Below are 16,704 nucleotides of genomic sequence, written 5' to 3'. Positions count from 1 at the left end.
TTGACTCCTCTTCATTAGTATTTATCAGTGGCATGTACATATATTAATTGATATTTATCAAGCAATCCTTTCAATCCTTTCATATTCCCTTTATCAGGTGACAAATCATACTGATCTTTTATTTATTTACTTATTAGCCTGCTGCAGTATCTGGCCTACAAAAGCAATATGTTTCCATTTGTCATATCTACTAACCAACACAGTGCTTCAGTGTAATTCTACGTGTCAAATACATGGTTATTAGTGAATTGTCAAGCTTCATAATTGTCCATAGATGAATGCGGAGAGTGTGGATAAGTGTGTGTGTGTGTGTGTGTGTGTGTGTGTGTGTGTGTGTGTGTGTGTGTGTGTGTCTGTGTGTGTGTGTGTGTGTGTGTCTGTGTGTGTCTGTGTGTGTGTGTGTGTGTGTGTGTGTGTGTGTGTGTGTGTGTGTGTGTGTGTGTGTGTGTGTGTGTCTGTGTGTGTGTGTGTGTGTGTGTGTGTGTGTGTGTATGTTTGTGTGTATGTGCATGTGTATGTGTGTATTTTACTTCCTGTGATATGCTAGCATTCCTTCCAATATAAGAAAATTCATTTTTCCATCTAAATTTTTAACTTAATGGATCAGTAGTTATGACTTTATTTAAATACATAAGCAGTAACACTCAACAAGTTGTGATATTGAGAAATTTGTCTAGGTGATGTAAGATAACACAGATTAATGACAACACATTCGAATATGATAAATCCTCCTTATCCCAGACCCTGGCTCTTTTGCTGTGTTTATGCAATGGTTCTAGATGCAGACTTTATTTATTATTTGTGTGGTATTTCTTAATTGTGGGTATACTATGATTTAATATTGGCCTATGACATGTGTTAATTACTTGAGTTATAATCTGATTATATGCCAATGATTATTTTGTAATGAGCACCGCTGGTGCTGTATTTTATGTGACAGTATATTCCTCTACATTTATGTAACCAAACTGACCAACATACTAAGCAGTTTCGGCATTATTTGCACAGGTAATGCAGCGAATGCTCTTTCACATGGATGGCACATACAAAATTGCCAATATCAGAGGAACAGGATATGCGTGCAAAACAAACCTTCCTTCCAACACAGCCTTCCGAGGATTTGGTGTTCCACAAGGCATGATGTTAGCTGAGTGTTGGATCAATGATGTTTCTTTAAAGTGTGGTTTACTGGCAGAGGCGGTAAGGAATGAATAGTTATTCTACTAGTGGTAAGCTCTGTGTTTTAACTTTTAAAGTATTTTATTTCCTTGTAAAACAGAAAAATCTTTATGCACATTAACTTTCTCTAGTCATTTCATGTGTGCAATACTGGTAGACATTTCCTTAAATTATGTTTATATAACCACATAACCTTGTGCCAAGTGACAAATTTAGCAAAACTGGACTCATATCATTTGCATTGCTGTGTAAGTCTGATAGTGTTGTATAATTGTACAGCCATTGTGAATACCTAATTTGGTATGGCAAAAAAAAATAAAACTTGGCTGTTTCTGCTGTGCATAGTTCATTTGAGTAGGCAAAGACAAAAGTGATTAGGGTTGCTATGAGAAGGCTGACACCAGCATGTATTATAATATTCCTGCACCCATGTATGTAAATATAATGTTTTGAGATTAGCACATTGGTTTGGGTATGTGCATTTAGATGGTAATTTGGCTACCATTATGATATGACTAGTTTCCTCCATAGACAGAAGACTCAGTAAAATGGCCATTAGTGAATCAGAGTGGTTCTGAGTGAAATCCTTTTCGTTGCTTTGCATATTTGTAAATATGACTGATTGTGTGTGTGCATGTGTGTGTGTGTGTGTGTGTGTGTGTGTGTGTGTGTGTGTGTGTTCAGTAAAAAAAGTATTACAGTTTAATGTACAACTGCTATTGATGATCTGCAATCATATAATTTGAATATTATAACCATATTTCTGTTTTTTAATCAGTTGAGCCTAAACAGGTAGTACCATTTTCCTTTAGAACTCTACACAGAAAGAGTTCATCATAATGATGAACTGCAAATTATGTAAATGCCTGTAAATACCAATGCAAATGATGTGAATAGTTTATAGCTGTTGTAGAAAGCTTGTAAATAAAATGCTGTTAATTTATGTTGAATGTTTCATTACCATAATGAGCATGTTGCTTTAAGAGTAGAGAGAAACTTTGCTGTATTTGGCAGAGCTGATTTATGTAATAAAACAACTAAATATGCTGTGATGGCCTCTCTGCCCTGGGCCAGTAATCAAGGAGCCTCAATCCTCACCACTGGCAGCAGTGAGAGATAATCACTAAATGAGGAATGAATTTACACAGTATTTTCAGATGCAGCTCTCTGCATCAAGCATAATTTCCCCCAAGAGCACACTGGGAACATGCTCCCAACCTAGGACTGGACTCTCTGTCTCTACACATCTCAAACAAGACTCACTGTGGAACACTGTGTCCCTTTTCCAAGTAGCTGACACACCCATACCTGGGCATCTGATGTTTTCACATCCACTCCTGGGAAAGGCCAGTACAGATTTGCTTGCTGTACCCCTTTTTCCCAGATTATAAGGTAATCACAGTGCCTGCCACCAGTCAACTACTCTCAGGTTCTTACAAGGGTATCCAATTATACTGAGTAAAACAGTACTAATATAAATGGTAGAGTGTGTAACCAAAGCAGCAAGGCTTTTCAGAGTGCCCAAGGCATCACTAAAATAAGCACAAGTACTCTCAAGATGTTAAAAGTATTATCTAAAAGACTAGCCACGATGAAAGGATAAAAATAGTTAATAACAAATAATAAAATAGAAAACATGAGAATACTAAATGTGTAAGTAAATAAACACCAGAGTTTCAATCACAGTAGAAATACAAATAACACAGTTGGACTGATTCAAACAGATGCAGAAAAATGCTACTTAACTAATCTCACTGTATTTTCTGACTGTCTAAAGAATAACTGTTCCATGGATAACTTAATTAATACAGCAAGGCAAAATTAGATGCTGAGATGCATACTTCCACAAGGCAAGATGATGAGCTTCTAACTAACTGAACTTAACTGTCTGTGTTAACTGTCATAGATATTTATATCAGTTTCCAAAGAAAACAAAATATAACAAACTGCTGTGTGAGTTCCATCCTTTCAGTGTTGGTTATAGAATAACATGATGTTTGATCACCTGACTGTGGTATAATACACACTCAGAGCTTTACTAAGATCTGTTGCAGTATCTGAAAGCTATAGAACAATTTCAAAAACTTTTTTTTTTCACTTAGTTTATCATGGAGCTTTTCTCCCCGGGCCTCTACTGAAAATGGACATATATCCAGTTAGACTAGCCCGGTCAACAAATGTAAAATAAATAAATACATAAAATTCTACTCTTTCCTTCCAGAATTTTTTGTTTAAACAAACATTAACTCAGTTGTAACACTGTTGATACATTTTTAACACAAGCATCTATACAAGTCAGTGTGATAGTCAAATAACACAAAATTATTTACAGAACTCTTAACTAACTATGTTGGCATTTGTTACACATGCACTGCCCTCTTCTCCCTTGCACAGATGGCAACACCTCACATCATCACAGGTGTATACAAGGTGGGCTGAGGAAAGTCACTGCAAAGTGTTGTTAGCCTTTCTTGGTAGAGTTTTGATATCTGGATTAGTGGCTCTGTAATAGAGACAACAGAAGTGATAGAAGACCTGAAAGAAGACATCAGGAGGATAGAGATCATTGTAGTTAAAGGAATCCAAAAGACCTAGCTACTGAATGTCTCAGAGAGACAGGGAAAGACAGACAGAGACAGAGGACAGACAGACATTAAAAGAGGCTGCAACTCAGCTATATGACACTATCTTGCATTCGCTTGATGTGCTGGTGTGAATTCTTTTTAGCCATAAGGCTTATTTTTTATTTTTTTTATTTTGGAAAAAATGCATTGTCTTACATTGTTGTATTACATGCCACTGTCTTTTCAAGATTTGTAACTCTACTCCATATTCATGAATTCAGTGGGCATTTTTGCTTGGGCTATTAGCTTAGACTGCCTCAGTTGACTGGTCACAACTGAAAGAATATGGAGTGACTTCTGAATGAGACTGTAGGTTTATGAGAACAATTCTAAATATTTTTCTTAAATTAAATTATGTGTGCTCCACTCCCACCTGTCTTAAGTATTTCTTGAATTTAATAGTGTGTGTGTGTGTGTATGTGTGTGTGTGTGTGTGTGTGTGTATGTGTGTGTGTGGGGGTGGGGTGTGTGTGTGTGTGTAGGGGTGGGGGCAAATTATCAACAAGGACATAGCAAAACTCCAGAAACTGGATCAATCCCAGATTGGCTTTGTCAAAGAAAGGTCATGCTTGTTTAATCTGGTAGACTTCTTAGAAAAGGTCACTAAAGCAAGGGGCAAGGGATGAGGAGAGGATAGTACATACTGCCTACCTAGATCTGGCTAAAGCATTTGATATGATACCCCACTTGAGCATTGTCAGCAAACTTACAGAATTAGGTATAAACCCCTATATAACTTGCTGGATATCTAACTGGCTGACTGATAGGACCCAGGAGGTTAGAATTGCTGAGGACACTTCTACAAGAGGCCAGTCAGTAGTGGAGTGATCCAGTGCTCTGTGCTAGGCCCAATCCTTTCAGTATCTGTTTCTTAGATGGCAAAGCCAGTGGCAAAGGCTTCTGGCTAATGAAGTTCACAGATGATTGCAAAGTGAGAACAGTCATTCATTCCCCCAGATGAGAACACCCTCCAAGAAGATGTAGCACAGGCAAATGTTTGGTGCCAAAGCCACGGCTTAATATTCAATACCAAGAAATGTATTGTAATACCTTTTGGGAAGACAACCACCCTGTGTAACTATGTCATCAATAAAATACCACTAAAATTTGATTCATTAGTTATGGATCTGGGGACTCATGTAGATAGTAATCTAGTCTTCAAGCAAAATGTGTCCAAGGTAGTAATAAAATCCTTCTATGTTGCTCAATTTATAAGTAAGGGCATGGTATCTAGGTCCAGAGAGGTCAACCTATGAACCTATACCATTATACTAGGCACTCATCAGACCCGTCATAGAGTATAATTTCTCCTTTGGTATGTACCTGACCAGACACATGTGGCAACTGGAACATATACAAAGGTTCCTTACAAAACAAATACAAGTAGTAAACACAATGTCCTAGACTGGTTGCTTAAAATCCTTGTCTCTTTAATCAATGTCATATAAAACTTCGGAGACGTGATTTTTGCCTAGCATAAAAAGCATTCCCAGACTCTGTTTTGCTGAAACATTTGCACATTCACAAAACAAATACCATCCAAACAACTAGATTAAAAGAATTGAATTTTGCTTGTGACATGACTAGGACAGGCTGAAGGGACAGATATGTTTCAGAGAGAATGTCCATTGTCTGGAACAGGCTCCCCATCCATGTGAAGCAAAGTCCCTCCTATGTAAGTGCAACTTTGGCCAATGGCTAGGTAATTATGAATTCACCCCTGGTCTGTCACCTTTTTCTTTGATGGACAGATGCAGTCAGTAAATCATGACCTATATAAATCAAATTTGTAGGTCACATTTGGGAGCTGTGGTTTGTCTTATAAGGGCTGTAGTGGTCATTAGACTAATATACCCCTGTGTGTGTGTGTGTGTGTGTGTGTGTGTGTGTGTGTGTGTGTGTGTGTGTGTGTGTGTGTGTGTGTGTGTGTGTGTGTGTCTGTGTGTGTGTGTGTGTGTGTGTGTGTGTTTAAGGGGTTGAGGTGGGTTACAAAGTATGTGTCTGACAGCAGCAAACTGAAACATATTGCTGTAACTATTATGTCTTTATTCATTCATTTGATCACAGACATCTAAGATTTATAACAGTCAATAAAGTAACTGAATTGTCAGGCAAATTTGTGTGTGTGTGTGTTTGTGTGTGTGTAGATCTATTTGTATAACAGGATAAGTAAATTACTATGGCCATTATTACTATTGTTGTTTTTTTTTTTATTTTGATGCAGTCAGGCATCTGAAGCACACCTAATCAAATCTAGGCTAGAAATTCTAGGTATGGAGGCTGTATGTGAATAAAAAATGACTGACTCAAGTTAAGCAGTCATTGTTCTGGCTTTGCAAAATTACTGTATAGTTGGGAGAATCAAGTTAGAATAATTTATTATGGTGATTGCATGGAGCAAATTTGAAATACATTATTGTGACCATTATTTTGTCACAATCTGACATGTACAGAGTCAACAAGTTGTGGCTATAATTCTTGGGTATTGGTGTTTGAATGAAAATGTCTGACTTTGCTAACATTTCTCTGTTTAAGGAATCACTATTCTTGTTTTGAATTATTTTTATTTATTTATTTATTTATTTAACATTTGTTGACCGGGAATGTCCGACTAGGTTCCACAGTGCCTGTTTTCAGCGGAGGCCCGGGGAGAAATGCTCCAGATGCATGTCTTTGGAATGTGGGAGGAAACCGGAGTACCCGGAGGAAACCCACGCGAACACAGGGAGAACATGCAAACTCCACACAGAAGGCACCCCAGCCGAGAATCGAACCAGAGAACCTCTTGCTGTGAGGTGACAATGTTAACCACTGCACCACTGTGCCGCCCAATTATTATTAATTTGCTTTTGCATGAAGGAAGTTGCAATACTTTACTGTGGTTATTGCTTGTGTAAAAAAAGTTTAAAAATGTTACTCTGGACATTATTTTCTCTCCAAACAGTTATCATTCATGCATGTAGTTGAACAAGAGTCTACAGTGGCTGTCTCTGAATAAAAATGGACATGTGTCACTTGCTCAGGTTAAACAGATATTATTCCAACTTTGCATGTCTGATGTGTATTTGTTTGAAGCAGTTTGGAATACTTTATGTGAAAACTGTGTGAATCATACATGAAAAATGTTACTGTGGATGTTTTTGTTATCGCAATCAGATGTCTGAATGGTACACAGTCAACAAAACGACTATAGCTGCTGGGTGCATCTGATGGCTGTGGGTGAAGATAACTGAACCTGCTGATACTTGCTCAAGTTAAATAATCATTCTGGATTTTTCCAGACTAATGTATGTTTGTCTGAAGCAAGTTCCATTACTTTCCTGTGGTTGAAGTTTTTGTGAAACACAATTGAACTACATTACTGGGGTAGAACTACACACTGAACAAAGTGACTGTGATTGTTGTATATAGAAACTGATGAAAGAGACAGACTTCTATTTATTTTTTTATGTTAAACAATAATAAATCTGTCTTTGCAAGACTATTATGCATTTGTTTAACATAAGGTGAATACTTTAAAATAGATATTGAATACATGAAGCAAACCTGAAATACATTACCATGGTCATTATCTATTTTTATTTAACTGTTTTACCACAATCATCCATATGAAATGAACACAATCAGCAATGCAGATATGATTTCTGAATATGGATGTTATTAACAGATGAAAATGACTGACCCTATTGTCATGATCAAGTTAAATTCTCTTTTATCTGTCTTCATAACACTGGTGCTCATCTGTGTGACTCAAATCAGAATACTTTATTTTGTCCAATTTTAATTGCAGTCAGACATCTGAGATGTACCCAATCAATAAAATGGTTGTGTTTGATGGGTACAGAGACTATCTTTGAGTAACAGTGATATACCTCTGCTGGTGGTTAACTACAACTAAACAGTGTTTGATCTGCCATAGTAGAGCAGTGTCACACAATGCATTTTTTTTCTGAAAGTAATGGAAAATGCTAATATATAGGACCCCTATTAGATGAAGGAAAAGGCAAAATGTTGAACAGTGAAAAGTCAAACATTCTGGACCTCAAGCTCAGTTTTGTGAGATTGCGGTACAGTGAAGATAAAAAAAATTGCTCTTTCCTCACTGTAGTGTAATCTCAGAGTTGGTATATATAATTAATGGGTGTGGGGGGGCTAATCTGATTTAGAGGTCTGGAATATTCAACTTATTAGCTGTTTGACAGATTGCCTTTTCGTTGTTATAATAGAGACCCAATATATATGTATGGATGGATGTGGAGTTGTTGCAGTGTATCTAAGAGTAACATGTTCACCATCATTTCTTTCACTTTCCATCAGTCAGATTTCAACATTGTACATGATCATTGGTGATATTCACAGAATGTGTGCGCAGAATCAATAGATCACTGGAACAATTATGAAGCAAGTATCATTGCCATTACACAGAGCTTTGTTTTCCAGGCAAGTACTTGATTGTAGTTTCCACTTTGTGGAGTTTGCATGTCTTCCATGGTTCTGCATGGGTTTTATCCCATTGTTCTGCCTTCTTACAATACTCCAAAGACATGCCATGGAGAATTGGAATTCTTTCAATTTGTTTGTAGGTAAGAATGTAAAGTAAATGTGAATGAGTGAGAGCATGGGTGGACAGGCACAATATTAGAGATTACATGCATGACTTCTTTGGCTAGTAGTCAAAAAAGACAGAAATCAAATAATTATGTTTTGATAATAATGCAAAGATATATAGAAGAGCATATTAACCATTAGATCTTTTTGAGGACACCAGTTCCATGAATTGTGTTGCATAAGAGTATTTTCACCCAGGATTAGTATGGGGACACATTCTCAATAACTGTCCTGGGTCCCACCTAGCCTAAAACCAACCCTGCTTAGTGGTGTACACAAGAGATCACTATAGCATGTGTGGTCATTATTTATTTCACTTTCTTTACAAACAAACCAGAAAGCTATGCTCAAAGGTCACTATATCATTTCTACTGGAAGTGTTACTGTCTAGAAGCAATAAGTTGGAATACACTACTGCTATCATTATTTTTCACTTTCTTCACAAGCAAGTATCAGATTTATACAAGTAGCTATGTTTAGGTTCATAGGTAGGTACTAGACTATCAGCCCTGGGGCCTATATAAGCTTAGACAAAAAGGTTCCCTGGATTTCGCCACCCATGAAAATTATTTTCCTGTGCCCCTGTCAAGCAGTGCTGCAGAAGTGATCCCTGGGGTGAATTTTCTATTTCCCATCCAGTCAAGATTTTTCTTAAAGAGGGTCAATGAGGAGCTTTGCTTGACATGAATGGGTTGTTTGTTCCCGAGTATGGGAATGCTCTGGGGCAGGAATCTATCCCTCCAGCATGTTCTGTTTATTGTGGTGACAAGGTTTAGGTACCTGGAGTGTGTGGTATGGAGATACTGGGATTTCTTTAAGTGTAGCATGTCCAACAGCTCTGGGTTTGACAAAGCTTTGTGTGTTAGGCAGAGATCGCCTCTGAGTATGTGATATGCGATGGAGTAGAGTTGGAGTTTTTTGAGAAGGTCTGTGTATGGCATCTGTTTGAGGTGGGTAATCCTCTTAGTGATGTATTTCAGTGGCCTTTCCAATTGTTGTAGGTGTCTTCTGAGATACATGCCAAATGGGGCATTGTACTCTATAATGGGTCTGATGGGGGATGAACAATGACCTCCTTTTTTCTAGAGGAGAACCCTTTTGTGATGAGTTGTGCCATGTAGAAGAATTTCCTGACTACTGTGGCAATGTGGTTATCAAAGGAGAGACTACTGTCCACCTGTGTCCCAAGGTCTCTTATCACACTTTTGGTGTTTAGTGAGCTACCGCCTATGTGGTAGTTCATGGGTATCAAGTTTTTCCCAAAGGGGATGACAATGCACTTCTTGGCATTAAGCTTGAGGCCATGACTTTGACACCAAGCATCTGTCTCTGTGAGGCCCTTTTGCAGAATGTCTACATCATTAGGTGATTCTATTATGGCTCCCAGTTTGCAGTCATCTGTGAACTTTGTTAGCCAAAGACCTTCTGTGTTGGCCTGCACTTCAGAGAAGTAGATGCCGAACAGGAGAAGACCCAGGACTGAACCTTGTGGTACTCCACTCATCACTGGTCTGAAGTCGAACTTGGAGTCGGCTACTTTTACTGTGTGGATTCTGTCAGTGAGCCAGTTGGCCACCCATCTTGTGAAATAAAGATTTATGCCCAGTTTAGTGAGTTTATCTATAATTCCAGAGTGGGGGATGGTATCAAAAGCCTTGGCGACATCAGGATAGGCTGTGTGCACTACCTTGCCCTCATCTACGGCTCTGATGACTGCTTCAAAGAAGTCAATCAGGTTTAGTAGACATGATCTACCTTTTACAAACCCAAACTAAGTGTGGTCCAGGGTTTGTAGGTTATCTATGTCTTTGTTTATAGGCTACAAGATGATACGTTCCATGGCATTGCAGGCCAGGCTCATCAGGCTAATGGGGCGGTAGTTTCTGGGGTCCATGGTGGCACCCCCTTTGTGGAGTGGGATAACTGTCGCTGTGCACCATTCAGTAGACACATAGCCTGAGGTGAGGCTATGACTGAAGATGGTACTTAGGTGGGATGCCAATTTGTTCTATAGTTGGTGCAGTACACAGCCTGGGATGTTGCCTGATCCCATGGATGCTGTGTTCTTGGCTTTGGAGAGTGCAGCCTTTAGTTGTTTATCCATGATTACAGGGGCTTTGCATTCTTCTGGTATTAAGATGGGCCCTTTGGAGGGTGAGAGCGGTGTAAAGTTAGCACTGAACCTATCTGCCAGGATGTTGGCAATATTGGTTGGTTCTGTATATTTAGTACCATTGTGCTGTAGCTCAGAGCAGATCTGAGTGTTGCCATTGAGATTCCTGACATAGGTGTAGAATGCTTTGTGGTTGTCTTTGGAATCAGTGGAGATTTTATTTTCATAACTGGCTTTGGAGGATTTTATGATGGATCTCAGCTTCTTGCTGAGGCTGACCAGGGTGTTCCTCCAATCTTGGGATTTTACTCTTTTTTGTAACAGCTTATTCCTTCTGTTGTAGAGTTTGTTTATGACAGGAGACCACCAGATTGGCTTCCCTTTTTTGGAGGATAGCATCTTGGTTATGTTGGGGGTGGCACAATCTATGCACTCGTGTATGTGCTTATATAGTGCATTTGTGTAAGATTCAGCAGTCATACCTCTATTTTCCATTTGCATGGGTGTTGTGAAGTCTGACATTTCTGTCTTAAGAAGCATGAAGTTGGCTTTAGAGTAGTTTTTGATGGTGGTTTCCTTAATGGGTGGTGGGGGTGGGATATGGATGTCTAGGGTGATTACCTTGTGGTCAGATCTGACCAGCGAGGAGTTGACCTCTGGTGTGGAACACTGGTTACCCATATTGGTAATGACCAGGTCCATGATATTGCTGCCCCTGGTGGGGGTGTGGACAAGCTGATCCAAGGCATTGGAATTTATGAATTCCAGAAAACGTTGAGCAAATGAGTTGGTACATGAGTAGTTTTCCCAGTTGATGGTGGGGTGGTTGAAATTGCCCATAATTAAGGTATTGGGTTGTACCTTAATATTTTCCAGTATCTTAAGAGTGGGAATCCTGGGGCATGGTGGGGAATCTGTAACAAGCTACAACCTGTATTTTGCAGTCTTGCCAAGTGTTAGTTTTACTTGGATAATTTCGAATGCATTATGTTTAGCAACTAGCCTGGAGGTGTAGATATCCTTAATGAATATGGACACACCTCTGCCTTTAGTGTTTCAGTTCAAGTTAAGTGGCCGAAAGATGTGGTATGAATTATAACCTGGTAATGCAGGGGTGCTCTCTGGAGCCTTGAACCAGGTCTCTGTCACTGCACAGATGTCGATGTTCTCCATTTTAAGGAGTGTCTCGAGTGAGTGGATTTTGAGGTTTAGACTTCTAGCATTGAGTAGCATTAACCTCAGAGTTTGCTTGCTTGTACCTGTTATGGTGGTGAATTTCACATTTGAACCTTGCCTAAAAAAGGCACTATAGGGGTGGCAAGAACCTTAGCCAGTATCTGGAATCCCAGGGGTGACAGGTGCTGGCCATCTCTGGCAAAGCATCATGGCCTGTCAACCATGTCGTCACAGGCAGACAGATACTGGATGCCCTTAGAATGACACCAGAAGCTTAGCCAATTGGTGAAGTCAATCATTTTGTCCTTGTACTGTGGTATCATTCTGGGCAATGACAGGATGCTACTCAGGGCTAGGGTCATACCTGCCTGGGCTACAAGATCTGAGAGCTCCTCCATGTCTCTTTTCATGTAGTCCAGGGAGGTACATCGCAGGTCATTCACACCAACATGGACAATGACAGAGTCATATTTGTACTTGTTGTGGAGTGACCTGAGTGCATGAAATATGTGGTGGATCCTGGCACCTGACAGGCAGCTGACAGTATCTTTCTCCTTGTATAGCCTGGTGAGTGGGAAGTCAGTGTGCCTGACTATAGAGTCACTTATGACTAGTGTGTTGGGTGCGTTGTTTTGCCTTATGGGCTGAGGTTGAGTGGCACACTGATTTTGTGGGCTATGTGTGATTTGGGTAGTGTTGGGAGGTGGTGGTTGTCTGCGTTTCCGCTTGGGAGGTCTCTGTTGCTTAGGCAGATTTTTATTGAGAGCCTCTGTGAATGTGGGTGTGTGCTTTGTGTTTCTATGTGTGGGTTTTGTTAGTGTGGGTTTTGAAGGACTATGTGTTGAGTGTGGTGTGGTGCAGACATTAACCTTCTCCTCTTGACTGTCTAGTCCAGTGGTGGCTGGTGACTTCAAATCAAAGGGGGGCTGCAGGAGACAGCTGAATGGATGGGGTCAATGGGAAGGGGTGCAGCCAACTAGAAAATGTAGGAGCTATGCTCAAAACCACATAAACTGTAACTTTAATTAAATATGCTGCCCTGGGTGCCAAACCGTTATTATGAGAGTCCAATCAAGACAAAATGAAGTGTAGAAGAAAAAAATATTTCAGTGCATTGGCTGCATGACAGCTTACTTAATATCTAGATGGGAACAAAAAGGTTGTGAGGCATGAAAAAAATAAATTACTTTTTAAATACATTACTGGAATGCCAGTCAAAATCAAGTATAAGAAAAACAAGCAGCACTCAACTCAAACCATGTCTCCTTGTACTGCAGTTCTAATTATAATTTATATTCAGCTTTATAAAAGTACTAAGTAGCATGCTGAAAGTAACAATCTCTGTGACACCCCCTCTTGTAAAAATGTTTCTTATCCAAAAAAGACCTGCTGCCTGACAACAACTGTGTACTTGTTTCATGGGGAAAACATGATTAAAGTAAAAAATGAACAGCAAACAAGAAACAAGCTCAAGATAAATTGCTTAAAGGATTATTGCACAGGTTATGGACCATACATGATAGATTGGCATTCTGTTTAGTTTACGGGTAAAGCCTGCAAAGATGACTGCAAGTCTCCAACAGAGGTAATGAGCTTCTTAAAATACTGTAATCCTGTCCTTTATTACAAATACTGTCATATGCGTTTCAATACCCAAGGCTTATACCTTATCTAGTTATGTAAGTATTGTCTGCCTGGCAACAACAGAAAGGCTTTCAATGTTGGCAATTCTTTAACAGTATGCTTATTAAAGCTTACTTGCATCTTACAATCTCAGATAAGCTTACCTGATGGTCATTAAAGCATTGCTACTTAAACACAGAGCAACAGGCACTTTCTGAATAATAATAAGCATAAATCAATGGTATAAAAATATGACAGAAACCAGAACATTCTTCAAAATCAAGGACAGACGAAAAGCCACTGTAGTACTTGTATCTACCTTGGATGGGGTGCACATTTACACTGCATAACTGCTCCTTGCCTTGCTTGGACACATCCAGAGTCACTACATGAGGGAGTGGGGTGCAACAAGTAGGTCATAATTTGAAATGTCTCTGGCTGATTGTGATGGCCCTGACACATTTGTCATACCTCTCAACCTCAGAGCAAGAAATCCGGACAAAGCCATACATAGAAGTGGGACAAAGGCCCAAAAATAAGGACAATTTTTAAATATTGCTCTTATAAACTTAGAAAGATAATAGAATAGTGGGTCTTGCATAAGTATGAATTTTCTGAAGGGTATAAAATCTGAAACTCAAATGTTTGTCATTATTTTCTAACTTTAGTCTTTAATGATTTGCCACTAATTTGCCAAAAAAAAAAAAACACAATTTTATGAAAAACGGACCAAAAATATGATTAAAAAATATAAAATAGCCACACAATACAGCTCGGAACCTGTCAAAGAAGGGACACTTTTTAATATTAGTACTGCTAACTTGAGCAGCTGACAAAATAAAAGAATTTACATGCATTTCTGAAATAAAAGTAATCTATAAGTCTGATTATTATAGTTATTTATTAATTGTAAACCCTCCACGTTTTCTTCCAAAATTGCCATTTTGCAGAGGGATTATTAGTGGAAGAGCAACATTTTGTGCCAAAATCAGGGACAGTTGTGAGGTTTGGATATGCCTAATTCTATAAAGCAATTTGTTTGCGCGTACCTCTCAACTTGTTAATGCAGGAAATCTGGACAAGGCCAACTATATTGGGGGAACATATAAACAGTACTAAAAATTGCTCTTGTATAAACTGAAACATTTTATAGAATAACAGGTCTTGCTTTAGCATGCATTTTTCTGAAGGTTATGAAGTCTGAGACTCAGTGTCTGTCATTATTTAGTGACTTAATTCCTAAATGATTTGCCAGAAAACCACAAATTATATGAGGAACAAACCAAAAATAAAAAGCAGAAATCTGGAGAGTTGAGAGGTATAGTTCAGCCGGGGCTGTCTTTGAGTTTGCCACCCTTCCCCCCTCACAAAATCATGGTCGAATGGAGCCTCTCCCCTGCAGCCATTTCAATGAACCATTACTTGGCTATTTTACCCCATTTACCATAAACACTACTGTGCATACTGCTTTACTACTGCAATGATTTGGACTTCATTTGAAAGTTTTATTTTGCATTTTACAATGCAAACACTAATAGATATCTGCTAAACAAAGCAATGCAGTCTCACAATGAAAACAGACTTAGCATTAAAACTTCTCTGTCCTTGAAACTCATATTCATTGAAACGGTATTGAAACCTAAAGTCAAAGAAAATACCTTTTGCCAGTGGCAGATAAAGATTAACTTTGGGTTTGGGCTGTTTTTAAATCACAGGCCCCTTGCACACAAAGCATACACATGCTCTTTCATACATCTTCCTGATTGTATTAAATTATATTCCTTGTACAATACAGTACAGTTTTAGAGGGCATTTTAAATTTATTGTTTTGAACATTTGTCCAGTAAACAATGAAACAAAATGCATGCACCAATAATGACAAAACTGCCCAGTTCAGAACCTTGCTTTCATAAAAGTCTACTCAGACTTCTACAGTCCACCAGTATTAGTAAATATGCACAATCTCTGAAGAAGTAAAAGTCATCTAACTGATTCCACATTAAAGAGATCTGTAACTAATGAAGAGGTTGCTGCTAGCAAACAACTTTATATTTCATTGTTTCATCTACAACTAAAGTGTCTGTTGCCCTAGAAGAATAAATTGCCTGTACTACACTAAAAAATGATAAGCTAGTAATATTGCAATAGGAAATGGATGGCAAACTGATAACAGGTTCATAGTTACTAGGTATCTTTGCCAAAAAGGAGTGCAGTATCCACCCCTTTGCAAAACAGTACAATATCAGCAATGTATCTACCTACTGTGGGAGTAGAACCCACAGCCTTCTGCATCAAAAGCAAGTACACTACCTGTTGTGGTATTAACAATGCAAACAGACTCAGCATAATCAGCACTAAACTTTTGCTCCCCTGCAGCTCTCAGCTCCTTGTAAAATTTACTCAACACTTAGCTGTTTCTCTGGAAAAAGCCAAAATTTATTAGGGGGGACAAAAGCCCAAAAACCAGGGACACATTTTAAGCATTGCTTGTATAATGTTGGAAAGTTGCTAGAATAAGATGCTGTGTTTCCACCATACATTTCACTGCCAAGTCTTGAACCCAGGACCCTGTGCAAAACAGTCAGAGCAACATACCACTATGCCAAATCAGCTGTTTTGTGAAAGAGAGAAAGACTGAAATGTAAATGGTACCATTTAGTGAATTCAGTTCTCACCATAGCTGTCAACCTCTTAGCAAAAAACACATGGACAAAGCCAATAATGGGGGAATACAGCACCCAAACATATTCAGTGAATTCATTTCTTACCATAGCTCTCAACCTTAGCACAAAAAAACTGTACAAAGCCAATAATAGGGGAATACAGTCCCAAAAATAGGGACATGTTTCAAATATCCATCTTATAAACTTAGAAAATTGCCACACACACACACACACACACACACACACACACACACACACACACACACACACACACACACACACACACACACACACACACACACACACACACACACACACACACACACACACACACACACACACACACACACACACACACACACCATCGTATTCTTTCCTTGGTAAAAACGCACATAATATCCAAGCAAGTTCTCCCTCAAATGAATGCATAAGCCTGCTACATGCATCCAAGCAAGTCCTTCCATCCAAATCCCGCGGCGAGAACAAGACGTCCTTCCCGTGAGAGCAGGCTGGGTGCAACCCAGCCTGTGGATGTTGCAGTCCGATCCCCCTTCAAGTCTATGCAGTTGTAAGTGCATAGACCTTTGGGATAGTGCTGCTAAATGCTCTTTACCTAATCCGGACTGCTGGTGAGACAGTCCGGATTCTGTGCGCATGCTCAAGACTGGTTCACCAACAGTCCGGAAATGCCGGGAGTGCACATGTGTGATGTTCCACG

The 16,704-nt window shown here is 39.1% G+C and overlaps 1 protein-coding gene across 1 annotated transcript in view; it reads left to right on the top strand.

The window, feature by feature from the left end:
* LOC122792414 (xanthine dehydrogenase/oxidase-like) overlaps positions 1 to 16,704 on the top strand; it is a 1,368,088-nt gene that overhangs the window by 758,518 nt on the left and 592,866 nt on the right. Inside the window, exon 17 of the mRNA XM_044060203.1 lies at positions 1,009 to 1,200. Coding sequence (XP_043916138.1) covers positions 1,009 to 1,200 — 192 coding nt within the window. The remainder of the gene's footprint in view (positions 1 to 1,008; positions 1,201 to 16,704) is intronic.

Source organism: Protopterus annectens, chromosome 1.part2 (assembly GCF_019279795.1).
Source record: "Protopterus annectens isolate FY-2018-M chromosome 1.part2, PAN1.0, whole genome shotgun sequence".
In the NCBI taxonomy this organism is placed as follows: domain Eukaryota; kingdom Metazoa; phylum Chordata; order Ceratodontiformes; family Protopteridae; genus Protopterus; species Protopterus annectens.
This window is presented reverse-complemented; position numbering and strand designations above follow the sequence as displayed.